Source organism: Neopelma chrysocephalum, unplaced genomic scaffold (assembly GCF_003984885.1).
Source record: "Neopelma chrysocephalum unplaced genomic scaffold, ASM398488v2 Primary Assembly neopelma1_67, whole genome shotgun sequence".
NCBI classification, from domain to species: domain Eukaryota; kingdom Metazoa; phylum Chordata; class Aves; order Passeriformes; family Pipridae; genus Neopelma; species Neopelma chrysocephalum.
Genome location: NW_020897726.1, coordinates 969,044 through 992,561, shown reverse-complemented (window position 1 = coordinate 992,561; position 23,518 = coordinate 969,044). Strand labels below are relative to the sequence as shown.

General features: G+C 39.9%; 1 protein-coding gene across 3 annotated transcripts; it reads right to left on the bottom strand.

Annotated features, from left to right (window-relative positions):
- Positions 1-10,662: 10,662 nt before the first annotated feature.
- On the bottom strand, positions 10,663-21,309 carry STEAP1 (STEAP family member 1). Of its 3 annotated transcripts, XM_027684782.1 has the most exons (6): positions 18,595-18,821; positions 18,031-18,135; positions 15,986-16,058; positions 15,546-15,763; positions 13,924-14,088; positions 11,737-12,340 (listed from the first exon to the last, which is right to left on the bottom strand). In XM_027684782.1, the coding sequence occupies exons 1-6, from the start codon at positions 18,622-18,624 to the stop codon at positions 12,083-12,085; spliced, it is 849 nt and encodes a 282-aa protein (XP_027540583.1). In that variant the 5' UTR covers positions 18,625-18,821; the 3' UTR covers positions 11,737-12,082. The 3 variants fall into 3 exon arrangements, with proteins under 3 accessions (XP_027540582.1, XP_027540583.1, XP_027540584.1); XM_027684781.1 differs by having other exon boundaries at positions 10,663-12,340; positions 15,546-16,058; positions 18,595-18,824; XM_027684783.1 differs by lacking the exon at positions 18,595-18,821 and adding an exon at positions 21,209-21,309 and having other exon boundaries at positions 15,546-16,058.
- Between the last annotated feature and the right edge of the window lie 2,209 nt (positions 21,310-23,518).

Below are 23,518 nucleotides of genomic sequence, written 5' to 3'. Positions count from 1 at the left end.
ATAACTGTTTTTATCCTTCGTGTGTGCATACTGACTTGTTTCTATAGTGCATTAATTGAGGACTTCAGCTGAATGAACCATATAATCGATTCAAACATTTGTTTCAATATATAATCATGACAACCATGCTATAGAATTTGAAAAGAGGGCTGAGACGCTTTCCTGTTGTAGTTCAGAAGCCATTCTCCCCCCTTCCCAATTATTAAATAAGTAGTTTTCTTGACATTGAAAACATATATTTTTAAATTAGTTTTTAATTTGGTAAACAGGAGCACAGAAATTCTATTGCCTAATTTTCCAAACTGCATTTTCAGCTCCAAGACACTGAGGACTGAGTCAATACTCCACAGAAGTAAACAAAAAGGTGACTTCATTGGCAGACTATTCAGAAAGGAATTGGCCTTTTCCATGGTGAGAACCAGCATGTCAGCTCTTCAGTTTCTTGCTCTAATATTCTCCTTTTCTTTGCTATTGATTCAGAGGTCATCATCCTAGGCTTGTTTTTCAGTAGCCAGTACAGCTACAATAGTATAAGCTCAAAAATTTTAGTCCAACCAACAAATGTATCAAAAGAAAAAAGCAGAATGTTCTTTCCTGCATTATTTGTGGCTGAAACACTACCTTATGTGACTGTTGTTACCAGAAAGTTATTTAAATTAAAATGGGCATATTTAGTAAGGAGACTAACTCATGCACCTCAAAATGATGATGCATCATACACAATCAGAGTAGTCACAATCTTATAATTCTTAATTTATTTGAATTAAAGCCTTAATAAGAAGGCTGTAAATCTGAATGTTTGTCATTGTTTTCCTGCAGGATTTTTTTACATTATTACTGCAGCATAAAGTCTTGAACAGAAGACTCAGACCTTCAGGAGATGATACATTAGATCTGTGTTCATTTTTTAACAAGAAAGGGGCTTTTTTTCTTATGCAGGTAGTATATGGTTAACGATCCTTGATTTGTTACCTGTTTCTTGTAAAGCTGTTTCGCCTGTGAGCACTCACAAGCCGCATTTTCTTGGGAGAGTCACAGGTTCTGCCTTCCAGCCTGCACTAGGTAGCGTGTGCCAGTTCCGACTCTGGTCCTTTACTCCTAACCCAGTTGGGTTCCCACGGGTGTTGTTCAGTGTCATTTGTCACGTACATTGTTCATTTCTTCTTCAGTTGTTTCTCCTTTCCTGTGTGCAAACCTACTCAGCTTTAGCCTTTGGCACAGCGGTAAATGAGGGAACTTTTGAGTCATGGTCATTTATTTACCAGCCTGTTGAACAGACACCACTAACTTGGTTTCTAGTACATTCAAAAATTAAAATCAAGGCAATTTGATGGACTTAACTTGTTCCTATGCTTTCCTTGCACCTTTTTGAGGTTTTGCAGTTTGAAAATTCTTGTTTGAAATTGGAACTAAAACAACTACAGCCTTCCTTCCATTGCTGTGTAACTGATCTATTGAAGCAGAAAAAGCATAGATGGCCCTGTTTTGCATGGAGATTAGCATGAGAGCAATGGGTATGTAAATACCTTTTATGTACTTAAACTCTCAGCAAAATTGGACCATGTCTCTTTAGTGAGAGGATGAAATTGGATAGTTACAGGTCTCTCAAAGATCTGTGGTCAGCATAATTCTCAGATACCCTGTTAAATGGGTATCTTAAACCACCTGTTAGGAAAGGGGATTACTTTCTCTTAGCAGGTGTTTTTCTTTTTTTTTATCAAAGTCCAGGGTAGCAGTATTATTTCTTTCTTTACGGGATGGAACATAACAAAGGCCTTTCCAATTGGCAAATGGAACAGATATTCTGGTTCTTCCTCTTGGCAATGGGAAAGCAAAGCCCTGGGGATTTCCCCATGGCAAGAGAGTGAAAACAAACACAAAAAAATTTTACTTCCTATCAGGGCAACAAACCCAAATACAATAGTTTTTGGCATGCTACCCTCAACAAAGCTAATTTCGTAACTTAGCAGAAAAATACAGTGTTTCCCAGCCAGGAACATTCAGACCATCTAATTTTTTCTTATGGCAGCCTGCAATTAATCTAAAAATAAGACTTATACCTCTTATCCATTCTTTATAAGGACAAAATGGATCTGCAGAGATCTGATGTAATTGTTTACTTGAAAAAAAATTTTTTTTTTTGTTTAATAAAGATATTATTAAAAAACCCCCACCACCCTAACTATTAATTAAACAAAGAACAAAAATAAATGGTGAATACCTCAACTAAAATCTCTTCTTTCAGTCTTTGGATTTCATCAATTTGTGATGTCCCCTTTTCATTAGCTCTCTGGGTATCACAACCTTTTCAGACCCTGTAGGATCTAAATTTCAGTAGCCAAAAGCAAGGAAAGAAGCACAAACAGAAGTAGATAAAAAAAAAACTTCGATATTCTTTTGAGAAAGAGAGGGGAGGAGAAGAGTGAAAAGAAGTGAAGAAAATGTAACAAAGACAAAGGAAAGGAAAAAGAATAGAGAAAAAAAGAAAGACAGAATGAAGAAAAGGGAAGAAAAGCCCTTATAATGCACATTTAATAAGCTGTAGTTGAGAAATACTGGCAAGTCATGGGAAACAAGACAAAGTATCTCCTTCTTCACAAGAGAGATTACAAATTAAGGGCAAGTAGAGGATTGTTCCAAACTCTGTTCTCCACCTCCCTGCCCCCCTGAAAAAAAAATCCAGTAGAAAAACAGTAAGGATTGTTTCTGATTTTATGATTTATCAGATAAATTTTATTCACCAGAAAAAAGCTGAAGGAAGGAAACCTTACCTAGCCTTCTCTGACTATGGTTTTCCATAACTATTGTTGATGCTCAGTTGAGGGCTTCCAGGACCTTTGTTCTTGGCTTCATGTGAAGCACAAAATCACGTATGACCTTTCCACTTCTCTCTGAAACAACATTTGCTTTGTGGAGTAAGTAATAGAAGGTCAGAAATTTTCTTCTTGGTTTGTGTCTGCTCATCTTAGAAGGCATCTACTGAGACAGGTGGTTCTAAAAGTGTGATCTTGTGCATGCAATAATTGTTGGACCCAAAGCCAGGGGAAAAATAGATTATTTTTATAATGCAAACAATTGCATCCAGAGCAAAGCTTTCAGTCAGTTGACTTCTTAACCAAGAACAGACATACCTCCTTCCTAGCAAAGCATGGATATTACAAAACTGAAAACACATTCAAAAGACAATAATACTTGCCTGAATACTAAAGTAGCTGAGGGTAGTATAGGCTGGATTGTGGTTTGACCACCATTTGACAGCCTAAGATTAGTGTGTTTTACTAACAGTATTTTAGCTCTTTGAATTCAAATTTCCTTCACAAAGCTGCAGACCACAGATTTTTCTTGAGAGCAGAAGTGAAATAAAAATTAATCAAGATCACAGAATCACAGACTGGATAAGGTTGGAAGGGATCACAGTGGGTAATCTGGTCCAACCTCCGTGCTCAGGCAGGGTTATCCTAGGGCACGTTGCACAGAATTGCATCCAGACGATTCTCAAATATCTCCACTGAGGGAGGCTCCACAACATCTCTGGACGATCTGTTCCAGTGCACGGTCACCCACACAGTAAAGAAGCTCTTCCTCATATTCAGGTGCAACTTCGTGTGCATCAGTTTCTGCCTGTTGCCTCTTTTCCTGTTGCTCAGCACAACTGAGAAGAGCCTGGTTCCATCCCAGTGCTGGACTCAGCACTCCAAGTGCAGCCTCACAAGGGCTCTGTAGAAGTGCAGGATCACTTCCCTCAACCTGCTGGCAATACTTTTCCTAATGCACTCCAGGATCCCATTGGCCTCCATGGCCACAAGGGCACACTGCTGACGCATGAACAGCATGAACAGCTTGACCACCAGGACTCCCAGGTCCTTGTCTGCAGAGCTGCTTTCCAGCAGGCTGGCCCCCAGCCTGTCCTGATGCAGGTACTACACTGTGTGGTATGTATCATCATGGTAGTGAAAACATAGAAATATGTCACTTAACATGTAAAATATTTGTAATCTTCTTATTACATGTACCTTGTCATTATTAGATTAGGTCTTCAGTTAGTTGATTCTGAACATTTTGTTTCACTGAATGGGATCATGTCAGCTGAGCAAAATATTCCCTGAAAAACAAAAATGAAAACACGATAATCTACAGCGACTTAGCACTGTGAGAGGAAAATCTCTGTCTTTACAGAGCAATTAAATGGTAATTCTGTTCCCAGTCCTGTGAAGATTTATGTAGTTAATTCCACAGCTATGAACCGAGACCAATGAGTTGCTACAGAGGCTGAGAGTTAAGCAGTTTTTTCAATATGAAGGCAATAGTCTTTTCTTTAGGATTTGTCATTCCCAACATATTTGTTTTCCAGCCATAAAACTGGGAGGAGTATGTTAGTCTGAGAGATTTCCTCTTGAGGTAAGGGAATATAAGAAACACCATACTTTGTCAGACACTAGCCTGTCTAACCCAGTAATACACGTTCATGAGCAGCAAAACAAAATGCTGTTCAAGGAGAGTGTGCAAGCCTGGCAACTGTATTTTGTACTCTCCTCCCAAATCCATATTTACCCTAGTGATGTCATAGGGTACACACTTGCAAAGCCCTTTGGTGTTGCTTTGGGGGCTGTTGTTTCTGGATTTGTCTAACCTTTTGAACTTGCTGATGTTGTTTGCCTCCACAGCCCTTCGTGGCAGCAAGCTCCAGAATCTGTGTGTCCTCTGAAGAAAGATGCACTTTCTTAATCAGTTGTAAACTGATCTCCTTCTAGTTCCAATGAATCCTCTCTATTCCTGATAATGGGGATTTGGTGAATAACAGTTCTGTGTTTATCTTGGACACTTTCCTCATTATTTTATAAACCTTGATTTTGTTACCTGCCACCTACTCTCCTCTCATTTGAAGAGCTTCCACCTTTTTAGTCTCTTCCTGTAAAGCAGCTGCTCCGTACCCTGATCATGTGAGAAGCTCTTCTCTGCATTGTCGGGTTAAATGATCAAAAGCTAATCGTGGCAAACACAAAGATCTAAGGAGGGTCAGAGGAGCAATAACAGGCAAAGGAACCTCAGCAAGCTAATCAATGAAAATGAAACCAAATTGCCTTCTGCCAAGACCATCCAAGGGAAATGACCAGATCATTGTCCCTGGGGCAAAACGCACCAAGGTTATCAAGGGAAGAAACTGTTTCCCCTGAAAGGTAATGTGAATTGAAAAGGTGTTTTTCTAAAGGCATGTGGAACTTGATATAGTATGCAAAGAGAAAATAGTTGTCTGAAAATTATTATTTAAGAATGTGTAGGACTTACTGTGGGATGTTTAGGGAAAGGACCAAAGGTGGGAAAAGGGAGGGATCAAGGTGGATGAGATTGGATAAGAATATGAAAACAGAGGGAAGAGAGCATTAAAAGGGCCAGTCAATACATGATATTCCCCTTCCAACTCCCAAACTTTCTGTAGGCTCACAGTTTCCCCCTGTTTCATTCACCCACCCACTCACCTCATTCTAGGATCTAAGTGTATCTCATTCCCACTCACCCAATGTACTTCATTTTTCTCTTCCTTGCCGTTGGCATTCCCCATCACCTTATTCTTTTAGCAGCTTGGTGTCAGAAAGGTGTAAGAACTCAATTATATGGAAGAGTTTTCAGGGAGGTACTTAGAAATAACTAAGCAAGGGTATTAAAACAGAGCTGAAAAAAGCTGGGGAGTTGATGAGGAGGAGATTTCATGGCTCAGCTGCTGTGTTGTGATATGGAGTGCTCCAGGCCAGGTTCTGGTAATAGAGAAATGGTAATAAATTTTATTGCTGCTCCCTTGATAAGACTGTCTTGATGGCAGGTTCATGGCAGAATAGAGTCCATCCCAAATACTGGAGAAGGTGAACAATTTATTGATAATTGTGTCAAGGAGAAAGCAGACCGGAAATATTTATGTGACTACAGGGACAAATCTGTCTCTGAATAGCTAAGTAAAAGTCCCATTGGTTTCAATGGGAATTTTGCTTCTGGAAGAACTAAATGGTGAGGATTAAATATTTGCAGTAGAATAGTGATATCAGAACAAGGACAAAACTGAAGTTCTTAAGAATTAGTAATGCACCATTTAATTCTGATTTCAGTTGGTTCCCTCTTTTGCATAAGTAAGGTTTAAGAGTGGGTTAGCTTCATTGTGTCTTACGTAAACATTTGTCTTCATTTAGCATGATGTAGACTTTACCAGGAAGTAAAACAGCAATGTCTGCTGTTATTTGAAAATAACTCAGTTTCTATATGAATCATTATGAAAAGTGGAGCAATATCTATGACTTGTTTCCCAAGCTTCAGAAGCAGTCTGTTCCTCAGCCATAATAAAATCGTAGAGTTGCATCTCAAAGAATAATTCCTCCAAGTCGCTAAACCTCTTATAGCCTTGGTGGTGTTCATACATTTTGGTGGATTTTGAACAGACTTCCTCAGAATGCCTCAAATAGTATTTCAGGATTGGAGAAGAGGTTGCAGCATAATAGGTTCTGCAGGTCAAATTCTGCACACACTTGAGCTCTTTGTATTTGTTTATTCCATTTCCCTACTCCATGTAGAAAAACAACCCTCCCATGCCCTCTGTTTTGAGTATTCACTTCAGTTTTTTCACTCTTCCACCTGTCATTCAGTTGTCCTCCATTTTACCCATCTCCCTGACTAACGATTTCTGTTCCCTACAAACTTGATGATGTTCAGTAATCTCACTCAGTATCCTCCATTGATTTATATTTCCCCTTTAACATTGGGCTCTTTTAATTTTTCCTTTAATATAAAAATCTGAGTGCTTGTAATGTCTCCTTTCTTCTTTTTTTCCAGATCTCCTATTGTCCTGTTCCCTCCAATTCCATGTTGATGCCTCTTAGCACAGCTTCATAGTCCCAACCTGCCTCTGCCCCAGAATATTCTATTGTCTGTCATTAATTATCTGGGAATAAATAATTTAGGATGTTCATATCCTTGTGAATGTACTAAGTTGATTGCAAATTAGAAGGCACAAGAGAAAGTTGTCATTATTTTAATTATGGGTAACATCAAACAATTTTTAGACTCCTAAATCACTACGGAGATGCTTGAGGAGCCCTGCAAATGGCTTGTGTTTTTCCAATTCCAGCTTCTTGTTTATTTTCTTTTTAAGGATTTCCTGTTAGAACATTTAGAACATTTTTGAATTAATGAGATGCACTGTTCAAAAGTTATTCTGGTACATGCACAGGTACAGACAGGAGAGAAATGCAATTCCATGTGACTGAAAAAAAAGGCAGAGAAATAATTAGAGATGGTTATGTGGCCAGTTAGAGATAGTTATGTGGCCATTCCTTAAGTCCAGAAATAAGATACTTCTCAGCATTCCAAGTAATGGAGATATTCACATGGAAAATTCTTTTACAGTAAAGGACATTCAACAAAACAGTATACGCATGTGTATAAAGACTGCACTTGACTGCAAACTACAAATTTGACTGTCCAGTTCAAAAAACCCAACACTTGTCTCACTGCTTATTAAATAGTGAGCCCAACAGATAAAATTTAAGGACTAAATACTTCTATCAGTAGCAGTGGTAGTATACTACCAGTCCCACAGAGACTACACATCTTTAACTAGGTCAAAGACATAGCATATTTATCTCAGCAATATACTTTCATGTTCTGAAGATGAAATATACATAAAAAGAAACAAAAACAAGACAAACCAACTGTATCTTCTGCTGCATCATCTTTATTGGAAGTAGCTGTGGTCTTTTTTATGTTTATAGAATTTTGTCCATTGATTGGTTTTATATATTTTCATTTGAAAATATCTGAAAATTTATTATGCCTACTTAATAAATTAACCTCAGTACACTCATTCAAATGTTACATTCAATCTACAGAAAAGGTCAAACGATGCATAAATTGAACCCTGATGCAACTGAATTCAATGAGACTTGTTTTAAGGAGTCCAAAGTCTCACCAAAAGGAATAATTTTGCCATCAACAGCAGAGCATGCTGATAGGATCAAGAACTCCTGTCACTACTGAAAAAAATCAGTGGCATTGGTCAGCCATTGTCAGACACAGTGACTACAGCAGCTTACATTCTCCAGAGGTGGATTCAGCATGTTTTCAAAAACTGGTCTTTTTTTTTTGTTTTGTTCTTTTAAATTATTCATTTAATGTCATTTAAAGAAAATCAGCTTAAAAGAAAGCAGTTTGAATTTCAAAAATGGTTAGCATAACATTTTATATTATCGAGGGACAGACAGTACTAGAAACCATGGATGTAGGAGAAAAGATGGGGAGACGTGAGATAATCTCTACAAATGAAACCACAAAGCCCACAGTCACGTAGAAGTCAGTCAGTTTTATACGGTTTTTGATGACAATTTCTAGAACACATTTTTGCCCACTGATTCATGGAAAACTAAGGACATGACCAATAAGTGAACCAATGAAATATTCTTGCTATTGAAATAGGATGAAGTAACTTAAGTCTTGACTTTTAGGAGCACTTGGAACGATGCATTTTAAGCTGGTTTCAGTTATACTGCCTCTTTACGCCATTCCTCTTCCCATCCTCCCTGCATGACTGTCAGGTGAATCAGACCCGTGAATGGATCTGGCTGAATCATTCTTTTTTCTCCATTACTTTTTGACTGGATCCAATGCCTTGGTCTGATGAACTTCACATTCTTAAAGACTTGCAGAACTGAGAGAACAGAGAAGAGTGGCCAAAGGGAAGGACTGCTTGCAGTAAATGCTGCTGTTAACAGGAATTTGCATTAAATCATAGCCAGCAAAGCCCTGGCTTTAGCCTCTTGACCACTGACTGTTGGTATCACTTCTTGGGAATAGTATTCTGGATATGACTACCCCAGGTGAACTTGGCATAAAATTCCTCAAACCCCTTCAACAGTTTATGAGTGCATCTCCAGAGTTTGAATTCGGTGTCTCTCACTTAAATATACTGGAGATAGGTAACAACGGAAAGAAGTATTTTGCAGGCCTTGTAGAGGCATTGCAAAACCACTTCTGCTAGAGTGACAGATTGTGTTTTCTTCTTTTGTTTGGAGGCTCCAGGCTCTTCACCAGTATGGAGAGAATGGTTCTCCTTGGCTGAAGCCATTTTTATTGTTCATATCAGCAGCTTTTCTAGAGTCTACTGTGCCTTTTTACCCTTATAACCAGGAGGTATATGACACAATGGCAGATACAGCATACGTTGAAGCATTTATTGATGCAGAGATTTATAGAAGTAATTAGTGTTATACAAATAAGTGCCTAAAATGTGCACACATATTGATTTAACGTATTATAGTAGATATAGGCATATTAATACACTGAATTCTGAAATAGGTACATAAACATAAATTAAAAGGTACATATGCATTTAGTTTAATTAGTGTTGAACTAAATCATGTCTGTTACAAAGGGAGAAATTAAATACTGTCAATGGCATTTTCTTCTGTAGCCTTTTATAAACCCTACATGACCCTCCTCCCTCACTGTTGTATCTGAATGCCTTAAAAGCTTGAAAATAGAATCATAGAATCATTTAGGTTGGAAAAGACCTTTAAGATCATTGAGTCTAACCACAAATCTAACACTGCCAAGCCCACCACTAAACCATGTCCCTAAGTGCCACATGTACATGTCTTTTAAATACCTTCAGGGATGGTGACTCAACCACTTTCCTGGGCAGCCTGCAGACTGGGAAGTGAGTTACTCAGAAGTAGTTTACTAAAGACTTACAAAGCAGGGAAGAGGCTTGATAAGAGGTTTCACATTCTGGCTATATGCATTCAGTGGTAGTTTCTAGAGAAATGGCTAAATGTGACACAGAAAACCCGGCTCCTACTTGAAACAATCAGTAGGGAAAAACATGCTTGAATGTTTGGATTCAAATCATGTGTGATTTTCAGAATAGCTTTTGTAGACTGTATGCAAATTTCAGCTGATAGAAGGCACTTCTGTGTTTGTTCCTGGACAATGCTAGAGAGAACAGTCTGAAGTGTGCTTAATGTCCTCAGCTGAACGGAGACCATAAAAGGTCATTTTGTAGAGTATGTGATGATCTTGAAATTGGTTTTCACCTGTAATTTATGTTAGGAATTCAACCCATATTAACTGATTGAAATGAATGAAGTTATGCTAGCTTACACTACCTTCTGTAACAAGTGCATAGAGCTTATGACTTATAAAAGATTTGATTTAGCTCATTTATAGAAATGTAAATGCAAAGGCATTGAGAACCACATTTTTCCTGTTCTGTTAGAAATTTCTTAGATTAACATTGCAGACTAGCTTCCTGTAATTTTAGAGTTTTTGCCTCTGTCATGCATTACTGGTTTGATACACAATCCCACTCGGCCTAGTGGTTAGCATGCAGGACTCTCACTGCTGCGACCCAGGTTCGAATCCCAAGTCCCCCGGGCAGATGGTAGCTCGTTAGCCCTGTGAGGCCATCCATCTATGAGAAGGTCACTCTAAACAAACCTACATCCTGAGGACCTCACTGCCATTGTCCAAGCTTGCTTGGCCCCGGCAGATGAACCTTAGGATTAAAGGGTGGGCTCAGTTCAGCGCATGCTGTGTCTCACCTAAAAAATCCATTGCGCAGGCTGGAAAGGTAAAAGACCTTTCCCCAAATCTTCGTTCGCGAAGACTGGCCATTATTATTATTATACAGGTCACCATGTCCCCAATTATTTTCACAGTCCTACATTATGTGCAAATAAGGTCAACTTTTAAGTTGCAATAATCGACTTGTAATAACCAGGGAAATGCAAAATGTAATATCCCTGTAGCTATTTAGTTTGTCTGTTATTTATGCTCAGTGTAAAAGTCCACAAAGATACAACGGAATCATTAGCACCATATATTAGGCATACATTGTTTTCCTGTTTGTTTTAATACCAGAGTCATTACCAATTACAATTCTCATTCAGATGATTCCAGCAATAGGTGGCAGCAACAGTCCACATCATGGTCAGCTCCTTCCGGGAGACTGGCAGAAATGTTCCTGATGCTGGCTGAAAATATTAACTACTGAATAACATATTTTAAAGTAGATACTAACAAATGAACTATTCATTAAAAAATTCAGCCAGACCAATGTAACATAAGGAAAGTGAGGTTTAATGAGCTTATTAAAGTTATTATGAAAATGTCTGCAAAAGCAAATGCATTTGGAAGCCATTTTACATGGAAATCTCACCAAATCAATGGCAAGGTTCAAACGTCTATTTTTAATGTTTTTCTTCTAGTCACACAATTGTGCTGGCCCTAGAGTAAACAGTAAAACACATTTACCTGACCTGAGTTATCCCACTGGACTAATTTGTATGAATAAAGTTTAGCATGTGTCATGGGCTGCAGGATTAGGTCAAAAGCATGGAAAATTTCCAGCATCAAAAACAAAAGAACGTGTTCATGGAATAAAAAATGGGAAATGGTTTATGGTTTCAAGTAAACAGAGACACACCTAGTCCTGTATAAGAGGGAGATCTGAGTTTAAAAACTCTTTTTTTAAACTGTGCCCAAGCCGCAGGATATATTTACCTTGTAAAGTTCCCTGCAGTTCTGCTTGCCCAATTGTCTAAGTTCAAGACCTGGAGGGAATACACAGTTTCTGTCTGGCTCATGTGCCAGACTGTAACATAGGATGCAGGTGATAAGGGTGAATGGTTTTTGTCCCATTACAATACTGAGATGTAACGAAGGAACACACGAAGCAGAAAACATTCCTGGGTTCTGTGCTGTAATAATTTTTTTACTTTGTGTGGTCATCTGGAGCAATGATTTATGTTTGTTTTTGCCTACAAAAGAATTAGGATTGAGACAATGAAACCCTTGGATTTTAGAAGCAGTGAGTCAGAAGAAAGAAATAATCAAATACCAAAACACAGATTAAAGTGTAAAATAAATGTTTCCATCTTCTGTCTTAGAAAAAGTCAAAATTGCATCAAGTATACCATACTCCTGAAGTCAAAATGAAAAGTGAAAAAGAAACATCTATAGAAAATGTGAAAACAGAGTTCATGAGTGAATATTTCATGGCCTTGAGCATATTTACATACATACATAGGAAATATTCTTATTTGATCTACAGTCTGGAGGTCATGCTGGTTTGATTGGTTTGTGTGTTAGCTTCCCAACCACATCTAATCTTTCTTATCCTCTTCCTAAAACATGGGAGGAGCAGTACACATTTACAAAGCAGAACTACAATAGGAAGAAAAACTGCTATCATAAATGAAGGTGGTGTATACCAGATAAATTGGTTAACATCGACCCACTTATTCCAAGCAAACACCAGTGCGTGAACGGTGCATAGGAGCAAAGCTACATATCCCATCTTGCTCTGAAAAAGAGAAAGAAAACAGTAAGCTATTTATTTTTTCCCAACTTGGCAAAAAGAGTACTCTGTTAAGCAAGTATGGAAATCAGGAAGGGCTACAACCAACAATATGCAAGTTAAAGAAAAGAGACCATTGGCTTTGAACTAAAATGTAAGAACTATAATTCAAGAATCCAAGTGTACCCCTCTATGCCACTGTAAAAGAAAACAGATGAGGCCGATTTTTCAAGTATTGCTGTGATATTTAGCTAATATACAGAGGAGATGAGATTACAGGCTATTCCTGAAAAAGGGTCAATTCTCAGTATTTCGATTTATAGATGTCATCTGTATCCTAAATTACTTTATTTTTGTGATAAATTATTATGAGTTCAAAAGCAGATATATAAAGGGCTTAATTGATTTCTTGCAAAAAAAAAAATTTAAACTAAATTAAAATCACAAACTACTAAGTCTAGTACTATGATACAAGCAATTGCACAGCTACAGAAAACTCAAGTCTTTCATTTCACATACAGTGATAAATTTGGCTTAGGTTGTCTACCAAATTCAGGAGTAAAGGAAATTTTATGCTAGAGTTACTAGTAATTTTGAGTTTCTTGTCACTTAACAATCTTGTATTCATCATTGAAGTCAAAAACTACTCAATGTACAGAATCTGATTTTCGAGTATAAAGGTTATTTGTTTATAAAACAAGTCTAACACAGTAGGTTACTCTTCTGGGTTTCTTCACCATAGTCTTTCAATACTGAAAGGAGTCGCGCATTTGGAAACTCCCTCCTCACCTGTCCATATTCTCCGTACACCTGAAAACTTCTCTAACAAATGATGGACTTCAAAGAGTGTGCAGAATATCAAATCTACTAATTGTAGACACTTCAGATCTACTTTTAAAATTTAAATCAAATTTTCAAATGCCAGGTACTTAGTAGGTTATTGAATTTTCAGGCTTTGGTGTTCAGGGGCCTGATTGAACACTTGCTTAACTCTAGTGTGATCATACTGATGTCAGCAGAAACACCCTTGATAATTACTGCATATGCTATAAGAGAATTAAGAGCAAACCTTGGATGAAGGAAACAAGCACAGCTGCAGCAAACTCAAGACTGGCTGGATTTGATTATGCATCTGTTCTAGGATGTCTCCTTTTCAGAATACACCCTGCTGTATGGGAACAACATTTACTGGTTTAATACTACCTAATCCCAATTCAGCAGGACACGGGGCATTCCTGAAAGATAAAATGCCTAGAAGATTGTGTAAATACAAATACCTTCAGCATCAGAGCTAAGGAAAGGTCCTGAAGGGAAAATGCTGCTGGTCAGAAAGTCAAGAGGAGAAAAAAAGTGATTTGAATTCTTTTTCATCCCATTTTATACCCTGAACACCACAGCCTGTTCTCCTGACAAAATAGCAAATGAGAAGAACATTTCTCACAAAGCTATTAACAAAGAGTACGGAACAAACTTTTAGATTCGTTTCACTAACTCCTCTGTTTGATATTTCTAACTCCTAATGGTCTTAGCTGATAACACACAGTTCTACAAATGGGGCTAAAGATGTGCAGTAATGATATGATGCGCACCTGAATGTAGTGGAACTCTCTCCAGGTCAAAGAGTGACTGACAGATGGAATTGATGTTATTGCCAACAAGGCCAGCAAAGCAAGTCCCAGAATTCCTAGAGACACATAAATCTCCATTCTCCAAACATCGTGTTCAATCCAGGCATTTTCTTTTTTTTGTTTGACCTGCCAAAGGAACACCATATTTAAAATTACAGACTGGCATACTTGGCCATTTGCGTGAAATACAATTTCACTATTTTCACCACAATATTCAGGAAATAAGCCAAGAAACACAGTATTTTGGTTTGTTTGAATGTCTCTGAATGTAACTGCTATATACTTCTGGTGACAAAGTCTCCAACAGTAACTGCAAATCAAAGGTGAGCTTTAAGGGAGAAGAACTTAGACTTCATCAGAATCGTGGCCCAGGAGGGACTGGTTCTGAGGCCTGTTAACCTGCCTTCACAGAAGCATAAATCTTGTCTTCAACCAAAAAAAAAATCCATCTATGGCTAAATACCATATCAGGGAGATTATAACAACAGGAAACATATTAACAGCACTATTTCAGGGAGCTAATTCAGCAGGCATTCTTAATGGTGGTATCCTGCCAGGGTAATTGCTTAGCTCTATTTTTTAAAAAAATCAACTTGGAACATTTGTGATTTCAATAAGCCTATGTCAAAGCTTCTCCTCTTTATGACTACTTGCACCAGCCCTTTGATGCTGCTAGTGATCACCATGGCATAATATGCTCCAAATACGGTAATTTCTTTATCTTGGAAACTGGAATCTCATGGAAATATCTGGTAATCCCTTCAAGTCAGATTACCAGTGAGGCTGATTTGAGAGTTTTCAACAGGTAGTTTGACTGTTTACAGAATTCTTAAAAAGCTGCTGACATCATATTGTGCTTTTAATGAAACTCTAGATCAGACTTTGGGGGTAATAAAAATGTGCATTTCTAGTCTATGCCTTATATTGGAATATTCTTTATACTGCAATACGTATGGCACTCAAAGTGATAAGTGAGGATTAGGAACTCTCTAATCACAGAGAACATTAGAGAGTTTTTCAAGCCAGTTATTGTCCATGACTCAGAAGCATCACTGAAATTCTATTTTTTAACAAGGTAGTGTGCATCAGTCCAATTGTGAAGCAATCAGTGTTCACAAATTTAGTTTGTGGCAAATACAGATTATTGAGATTTAGCTCAGCCCTCCTTCACTGCTGGCTTATTCATTTTGCAAAAAAGATGTCTAGAAATGGTGTGTTCAGTGGTCAGTTTTTGTTGGTAGATTCCACTGGTCCAGAGAAGATTAATCCACACTAAACTAACAGTGTGCCAAAGACTTAAATGTTCCTGTGAGGCAGTTATAATGTGTATTTTACAGAGACAGAAAAAAAACCCAAATAAAGAAAATTACTTAATACACACTGGCATAGCTGTGATGACTCTTGACTCTATTACATGCTTTAATAACTAGGTCCTGCTCCGTCCCTTAACAGTGCTCTCTGGGGATCTACTTCAAAATCAAATAGGGCAATGAAAATGGCTTTCCCCCATCTGGATTTGCTTGAATGACCAAAAGAAGGATTTTCAGAATACAGAAGGGTTGGTGTTTGCGTGCCCATCGTACCTGCTGGAATGCCCAGTTCAGCAGCTTGTATCTGTATGATCTTCTCATTGGATAGCACAGGCTATAGCAGGCATGCATTGAAGCGAAGAAGAAACTGAGAAGTCCAAATTGTTTCCTTGATAACATCCATCTATCCAGCCACTGGGGAAATCTTTTATACTTGGTGCCAAAGTACAGCTGGAAACCAGCAGCTAATATTCCTGGTAAATATACTAGTGCTAAAAGGGTAATTGAAACCACTGGTAAAACTTTGTTTATGACAAGTATTGGAATTTTATAGAAAACATTTTCCTTTCTGGTTATAAAAGGATATATGACATCTCTCATAGAAGTATAAATAAATATTAATAATGAGATCACAGATGCTATCTTCATTGGTAAGTGCCACTTAGGGAACAGATCCTGCTTGCAGTGCTGTTCTGAAGAGTGTTCAAACTCACCAAAATGGTGTGCTTGATGTAAATCAAAAAGTGCAGCTGCTTCTGGTGGATTGGTGACTTGCATATCCACATTCTGGAAATGACAGAAAGCAAATACAAAATGAGTTCAAGAGAAGATTAAAAACTTCAGTAATGACAGTATTTGCCATCATGGCTTTTACACTGTACTGCACTGAAACCACATACAAAACATATGCACTATTTCAAACAGCGTGGTCAGTACTTGAGCAAGGCACTTTTAGCATAGATTTCCCATTCTTCATTACCTGTGGTGATTCCAAAATAGATTTAATTCCAGGAAGTTAACTACATTGCAAGGGAAGAAGGATTACATTATGATTACATTATGTGAAGCATTTTTTCAGTTTCTTATGATATGAGTTAGGGATTTCAAATGTCAAATTTCAGCTACAGAATTAATGATGTAGCACAAATAATATGCACAGTAACAGCGTTCAGAGTCTAAAGATAATAAAATATTTCATTCTGTCACAGCTAATTTAATGACATTTAAATGGGGGAAAAGGATGCAATTAGAAATGTTTTGGATCCAGCATGTTAGACCAGCTGCACATCTGTCAACTCCAGCATCAAGTCCTGTGGTCTTCTTCCTCTCCTTCACAAATGTGATAGTTTCCTCTTGACTTTGGTGAAACTTCGTGAAGCTGAGGCACTTCAGTTTAAAAAGCTGAATTTTCTGCTGCCAAATAGGTATGGCTCACAGATGTTGGCACAATTATCACTGACTTTAGAAGAAGCAAAGCTAGTATAAAAAAATTGGTGTAATATTATAAGCTGGTTTAAACTGAGATAATTTATTTTAAAAATATCCCTTAGTTTTAGTTCATGGAAAAGATACATGATCAGTATATACACAAAAAGAAAGTCCATGTACCAACAGCAGCACACTGCACTTGATGCAACAGAGAGCCAATCACGGGCAGAGAACTCATATGTTAGGTAATAAACATGTAGGTCCTTTAATACTCCTGTGAAATATAAAGTAAAACTGAACTAATGCTGCAATGGTTCAGTTTTAGAATTCTTGATGTGTCCAGATGTCCAGAAAGCAAAATGGCATTGTCTGTTTTAAGGAAATATTATCTGTGGGTACTACTTGTAAATAAGGCAAGTAGGTGAAAGCCTCATGTTCATCTTCAATGATACAGAAGGGTTTTGTTTGAACATGAAAATAAAAAATGTACAACTGCTATCTTGCTGTAAAATCCTCATTAGAGACGACAGCCCCCCCACAAGTCTGACTGTTTTACCTACAGTGCCTCACTCTAAAATTAAAAGGTATATAGTCTTTATGAGAATTTTTTAGCTGAATAACCACTATGTGTTTATCTAATGATAAGAGCATATATTTGTAACAATGAATGAGCAGCCTACGTAACTTTTATTCTCTAGTTTGTGAAGAAGAGTGTAGACTGTGCATTGCAGAACTCGAAGTTGGTATAAATTATACAAAATGAGATTCACATCTGAACCAAAGTTTTATCCAGAGACATACCTATTTCTTGAAAAGATAGTTTGCAAAGCCTAATTCATTATTTCACAGCCTGTGAGGTAGTTCATGTTAGAACAGAAAGTTGTAGCTTGAAATAGTTCTGTGCATCTGCAGTTGCAGAGGCAAAGGATGCTGGAATGGATTTTTTTTCTGGACTTTTTTATGTGGGGTGGAAAACTTGCTGAATGCCACGTGGCAATCATGAAGGTTCCTCCAAAGATAGATTTTACATTCCTGTATAAAAATCCGAAATTATTTCTACAGAATTTTGCTCATCGGATAAAATGCAATTAGCAGCAAACCTCATGTAGTTTTTAGCTGTCCCGAACTTTGTGTATTTTTTATCATGGACTGTGATTAAATTGAATGGGATATTCTTTATCTTTTTATCTCTTCATGTCAATATTGTGACAAGCCTTTAAAACTACTGATGATATGCCAGTGTGATGGGAGCAATGTCTCTGGACAAAATCAAATCAAAGACTGCAATATTCTATGTGACATATGAGCTGCTTTTTTACAGAAACATTACCAAGTAGTTAAGATTTCCTGTATTTCTTCTTGGCATGATGTTCTGACTTGCATTCTGATCAGTAGCACAATTACTACCTTCCCTCTTCGCCATTGTGGAAATTCCCTGCAAAACAAGCATAGGATTTAAAACAGGTTTTGAAATGCCTTACTAGAATTTTAAGGCCTCTTTTCCCTCAAAATGTTTTCTTCCCTCTCCTCCACACATTTGCTGGAGAAGGTACAATAAACTAGGGATAGGAAAGTCCGTCCTCTGAGAAGAGGACGGAAAAGCTCAGCTTGTCTTCTGGGTTAAGCAGAGACTAAGAGAGAGTATGAATCAACAGAACACAATCACTGACAAAAAATAATACTTAAGCCTAATGTCCATGTCACCAATGGAATGAATTAATCAATTCAGGCTGAAAGTTTTTAAATTACAATAAATAATTTTGAAATGGCTTACAGAAATAACAGGTAAAACATTATGAAGATGGATTTTGGGAAGTTTGTGAGACTTGCTGATGCAAGAAACCCATGCAAATGTGTTGTTTCTAATATTTTTTAGGTTTTAGGATTGGTCTACCTTATAGTCACTGTACAGCTTTAGAGGCATATTCTCCCTTCAGGATTGTCAACTCAGCTGGAGTTTCACTCATGCTGTTCCAAGGTATCCTCACCACCCACAGATACCAGCAGAAATGGTTTTAAGCTATTAAGGACTACAAGAAATCAGATGCCAGGAAAAAAAAAAGGAAGAGAATGGATAAACTGAAAGAGGTGTTTCTGAAAATCCTAGAATAGCAGGAAAGACAGCATCTTGAAGAGTGTAAAATAACTACAAGGACTGCAAGAACCCTGCAACAAGGACTTCCCAGGCATGCACCACACTGTTGCACACTGTAGGAGGAGAGGCACTGGCACCACACCACTGGAAGCTCAGGGTGCCACACCAGAGAGTGATCTTCTGTTCCTACCTTTAAGACAATGACTAGGTAGCTCTTCCATGTACCTTCCTACTGAACAGCTGAATTACTAAACTGTTTTTCTAACAACTGATTCTTTTGTATCCATAAACCTTTTGGGAAATTATATGGACAAATCAGACTTCGACAATTATCCTTTTTACTGTGTCTGGTTCCTTCAGTAGATGAGTCTTAGTCTTCTACTGTCTGCTATGAGGGTTTGTTCTCTGCCAAGTCACCAGGCACCTGAAGCTGAAGTATTCTTTTCCAAAGTATTCTTTTCCTAAGTATTTCTCTTTGGATTTTTCCCTCCTGCCAGCAAGCTCTCACTTTGGGCATAACCTTTCAGACAAGTGTTGCAGAGTAGGGTCAACAAGAGCTTCTGTCTGAAGGTCAGGCTGTTAACCCTTTCCTACACCAGCTAATGGAGGGTTTGTATATCCTGCACACAAGAAAGCATGGACTGATGAAGGTACATTTCTGTTTTTTCCTCCTATTCCGAGGGCTAGTCCCAGTGATTTTATCACAAGTTTCGGTGTATCAGATATCTTCATAAACCTCAGCTTCCGCAGTCCCATGATTAATTAAGAATTTCTGCTTCTATATATTTCAATATACAGAACTTGTAGCTGTTACAATGACAAAGAATACTTTGCAAACAGAACTCAGTAGATGTACTTACCTGGAAAAAAACCCAATACAGTGAACTCCAGATATATTTTTAAAGAACTCATAATATGAAGGGCAGTCACCCTGTTTTTGAGCCCTACCTTCTAGCTACCACACTCTCTTAGGGGTCCAAAAGCATAATTTAGATTGGGAAACTCTGTATGGGAGAGCCTCATACACCCAATTCTCATGCTGCTATTACTCTTCATTTAGAAAATTAAAAGTCCAGTAATAGCTTCTAGCTAAAGGTTTGTATTGATGAGGATGAAGTAAATGACAACATGATGTGAAAAAAATAATCCGTGAGCTAGGCGGCCAGCTGCTGATCCTAAAAGCTGATTTATTGGTTCTATTGGGATACAATGTTCAATACAATTTTAAATACAGCATTAATAGTTTATGCAGTGGAAGATGGAAAGAAAAAAGAAAGTGTGTGTGAACGAATGCCTGTAGTCATCCATGGAAATATGGGATACAGCCATGCAAATGTATGCAAGGAAACACAGGTACCAAACCATGGTAGTCCACTTGTCTTCTGATACCAGTTAACACAAAATTATTTCCCAATAACAAAGCACACTAATAGTTTTGGAAAACCCTAAAAAAGTACTTATAATTAAATAATTCCACTATTCAGTGGAATTAAGTGAAACAAACTGCCAGAAAGAAGTAATCTAGAGCATGCATCTTTTTGGAATACATCTGAAAAAAAAATTAGGAGTGCTGTGAGAGACAAGAGGCTGATCAGTTATAGCCTCATCTAAGTCACAACTGTCATGAAAGAAAAGTTTTATTTATGTCCACTCTCAGAGCAGACCCCTTCTGCTCAGGGAGACAGCTGTCAGCGAGGATAGAGGACGTCCTGCTGCAGAAAACCAAGTTTCCAATGCTGTGAGCACACTATTGCATTTTGTACCAATAAAACAGCCTCATTGTAACGCAGAACCAACAGTGATCCCCACTGTGCAGACATTACCAAGAGAAAACATCACCCCGAGTCAATGACAAGTTTTCCTGAGTAAGGGGTTTGAGGGCTGGCTCCACGAAAAAAAGAAAAATGGGTAAAATAAACAGGCTGTGATAATAAGGATGAGGTGATGGAAGAAGCACGGGACAGTGACTGCATCTCTCTCCCTTGGCACTATCGGGAAATGACAGCCTGAAAGTGCTGGGCATGACATGACTGTCTGGCTTCCCAAGTGCGCGCTGCATCGTGCAGGACGGTGTGAGCACTCGGCACGCGAGGCAATAACTTTCTCCGCTCTTCAGAAATTCTGCTGAGCTCGGTGGAAAACCGAATAAAAGCCCGGAGGAAGGTGGGAGCCGCAGAGCGTCGCTCGGCGTTTCTCCTGGGCCAGAGTGCGACGGGGGCACTGCCCCTCGGGGAGCCCGAGCCCGAGACCGCCGCGGATGCCCGTCCCGTCCCGTCCCGTCCCGGCCGCGGGGCGGGCGGGGCCCGAGCCGGAACCCGCCGCGGCGGCAGCGCGGCCACGCGGGCGCACTCGGCCGCCTCCCCGGCGGCTCCGGGCACGGCCGCCTCCTCCCCGCCACCCCGGGCTCACCCACCTCGGCCCCCGGCAGCCCGGCCTCTCCTTCCCGCCGGAGCTCCCGCCGTGGGGGGCGGCGGCAGCGGCGGCCCCGGCTCGGCTCCGTCCGTCGGGGCAGCGGTGCGGGGGCAGCGGTGCGGGCGGGGTGCGGCTCGGGCGGCAAGGAAAACCCAGCTCAGCAGCGGAGCGCCCGCTGCTCTCTGAGGAGGGGGGCGGCGGGGGGGGGGGGGGGGGCGCGGCCGCAGCCTCCACCTCCCCTCCGGGCCCCGCCCTCCGCGCCCATCCCGCTCCCCTCCGCGCCGGAGGGGTTCGTCCACTGTCCCGGCCCCCGTCCCGAGCTGCGCGCCGGGGGACGGCGGAGCGGTGTGGCCTCGGAGTGTCCCCTCGGGCCCCGGCCACCCCAAGGAGCGCCCGCCCGTGGGTCCACTGGGCCCTAGGCCGGACAAAGGGCGCATTCACCTGCGCCCTCCCCGCCCCGCCGCAGGGAGGAGGAGGAGGAGGAGGAGGAGGAGGAGGAAAAGGCACCGGGGTGCGGTGACTCCGCGGGCGCCCTTCGTCTCCCCCAGCCCGACCTCTGCTGGCAGCCCCGCTGTCCCTGCCGGGGCACGCGTGGGTGCACCAGACACGCCGGGGAACTGGGGGCTGCCAGTCCTGCCAGCGGCCCGCAGCCCTTCGGATCCCGGGAAACCTCTCCCTTCAGTGCGTTCTCCCTTCCCTGCCGGTTCTTCCAAACGTGTCACTCTCCGAGCCTGACAAAATTCTCTATTAATTCCTCCTTCTCATACGATCAGTCCTCACTTTAATTTGTTTTTCTCCAAATACCATGATCTTTTACTTTTTTTTTTCCTTCTCTGTGCTGGCGATTCTGAAAAGGCAGCTGTCTCCTGAAAGTTTACTCATTCAATAGCATGAATTATCTTGTGAAATCTCTTAGTGGATATTTTGACATTTAGTGGCTTAGTGACATTGCAGAACACATGGCCAGTCTGTCTCAAGGATGTTTTCATGCAGAGCTCATTGTATCCTCCTCAAGATTTCTTCACAAAAATGATGCCAAGTTCCATGTCTTTGCATCTTGGGAATACATTTTTGTCTCCTTTTCAGTAGATGTTAAATGAACAGAGACTCCAGCTGAATGCTACATCTGTCAGAAAAGAGGAGATAGCCTTAGAAGAAATAGAAGACGGAATAATTATATCTCCTGTGTTAAAACAAAACCTTAACTTAAATTGTGTGGGTTTTTTTTTTTAGTTGCCTTCATTAGTATATTTTTCTGTGTATTTCATAAAGGCTATTTTCCACTTGCTTTCCATTAGTTAGTTTTTTTTTTTGCAAGGGATGCTAGCCTGTGTATACTCTCACTTTGTGAAAGTGCCGTTTGATTTTCTTTCCTACTCCTGTTTTTGCACCGTCCTTTTGGGATTTCTCCCAGTTCCCAGAGTGTAGCATCATCAGGGTGACGCCTGGCGGTGGGAGCGCAGGGGAGGAGGCTGCCTGCGGCGACGTGTGCCAGCCCGTTCCTACACCCCGGCTAAAGGAGAATGTGTAGTGCAAAGGGCTAAAAGCATTGTCATGTTCCTAATGAGCTCCATGGTAATGCTCTCCTTAGAAGTTCTGGTGTAAGTTAGTGTTATGGGGACTAGATTTATAGACCAAAAGATAGCTCAAGATGCTCAAGATAGCTCAAGATTGAATATCCTTAAGATATCGTTAGCCTTTTCATAAAACACACAAGAGCTAAGCACCTGCATGAGCATTCTCAGATGAGATGAAAAGCCAACCAAAGTGAACCTGGCTATCAGTACCTAGTAAACTGCTCTGCATAGATGCTCCTAGTACCTCTGGACAAGCAATCCCCTCTCTAGTCTCTGAGTACTATTAGGTGCCTATCTGTGAATAAAAATGGAAAGCTCATTCTGTGTGGCTGCTGATAATGTGGGAATAGATTCAAATGCTAGGAAAATCTTTCCTTTCATGGCTACCCTAAGGCATGACTTCCAGGTCATTCAAAGTACCACTTGTATTACAGTGGTTACTGGAAAGCAAACTGTGTGGCAGTCCTGCAGATCGTTACACCTAGATGATACCACTGCACGCTCACATCTTTGAACTGATATTTATGCAAAGCGCTTTGCAAGAAGTGTGAGACTGAAGGTAGGAAACACCAAAGGAATCAGGAGTTGATTCAAAGTGAGATAATTTCTCTTGGCACATGCAGAATGGGGATGATCTCATTGACAAAAATTTAAAACTGTGCAGATTTGGCTAGCTCCAGACATTTAGAAGAGTGTCAATATTACTTAACTGTTGTAGGATTTGGGGGAGAAAG

What these genes read in the sequence shown, in the direction of transcription:
- STEAP1 (XM_027684781.1), bottom strand. Translation starts at nt 18,624, where the DNA reads ATGCCTCTAAAGCTGTACAGTGACTATAAG. An exon ending in AGCTGTACAGTGACTATAAG is followed by an intron (nt 18,136 to 18,594) that starts GTAGACCAATCC and finishes CTTGTTTTGCAG; the next exon opens with GGAATTTCCACAATGGCGAA. An exon ending in GAGAGTTCCACTACATTCAG is followed by an intron (nt 12,341 to 13,923) that starts GTGCGCATCATA and finishes TCTCTTTTTCAG; the next exon opens with AGCAAGATGGGATATGTAGC.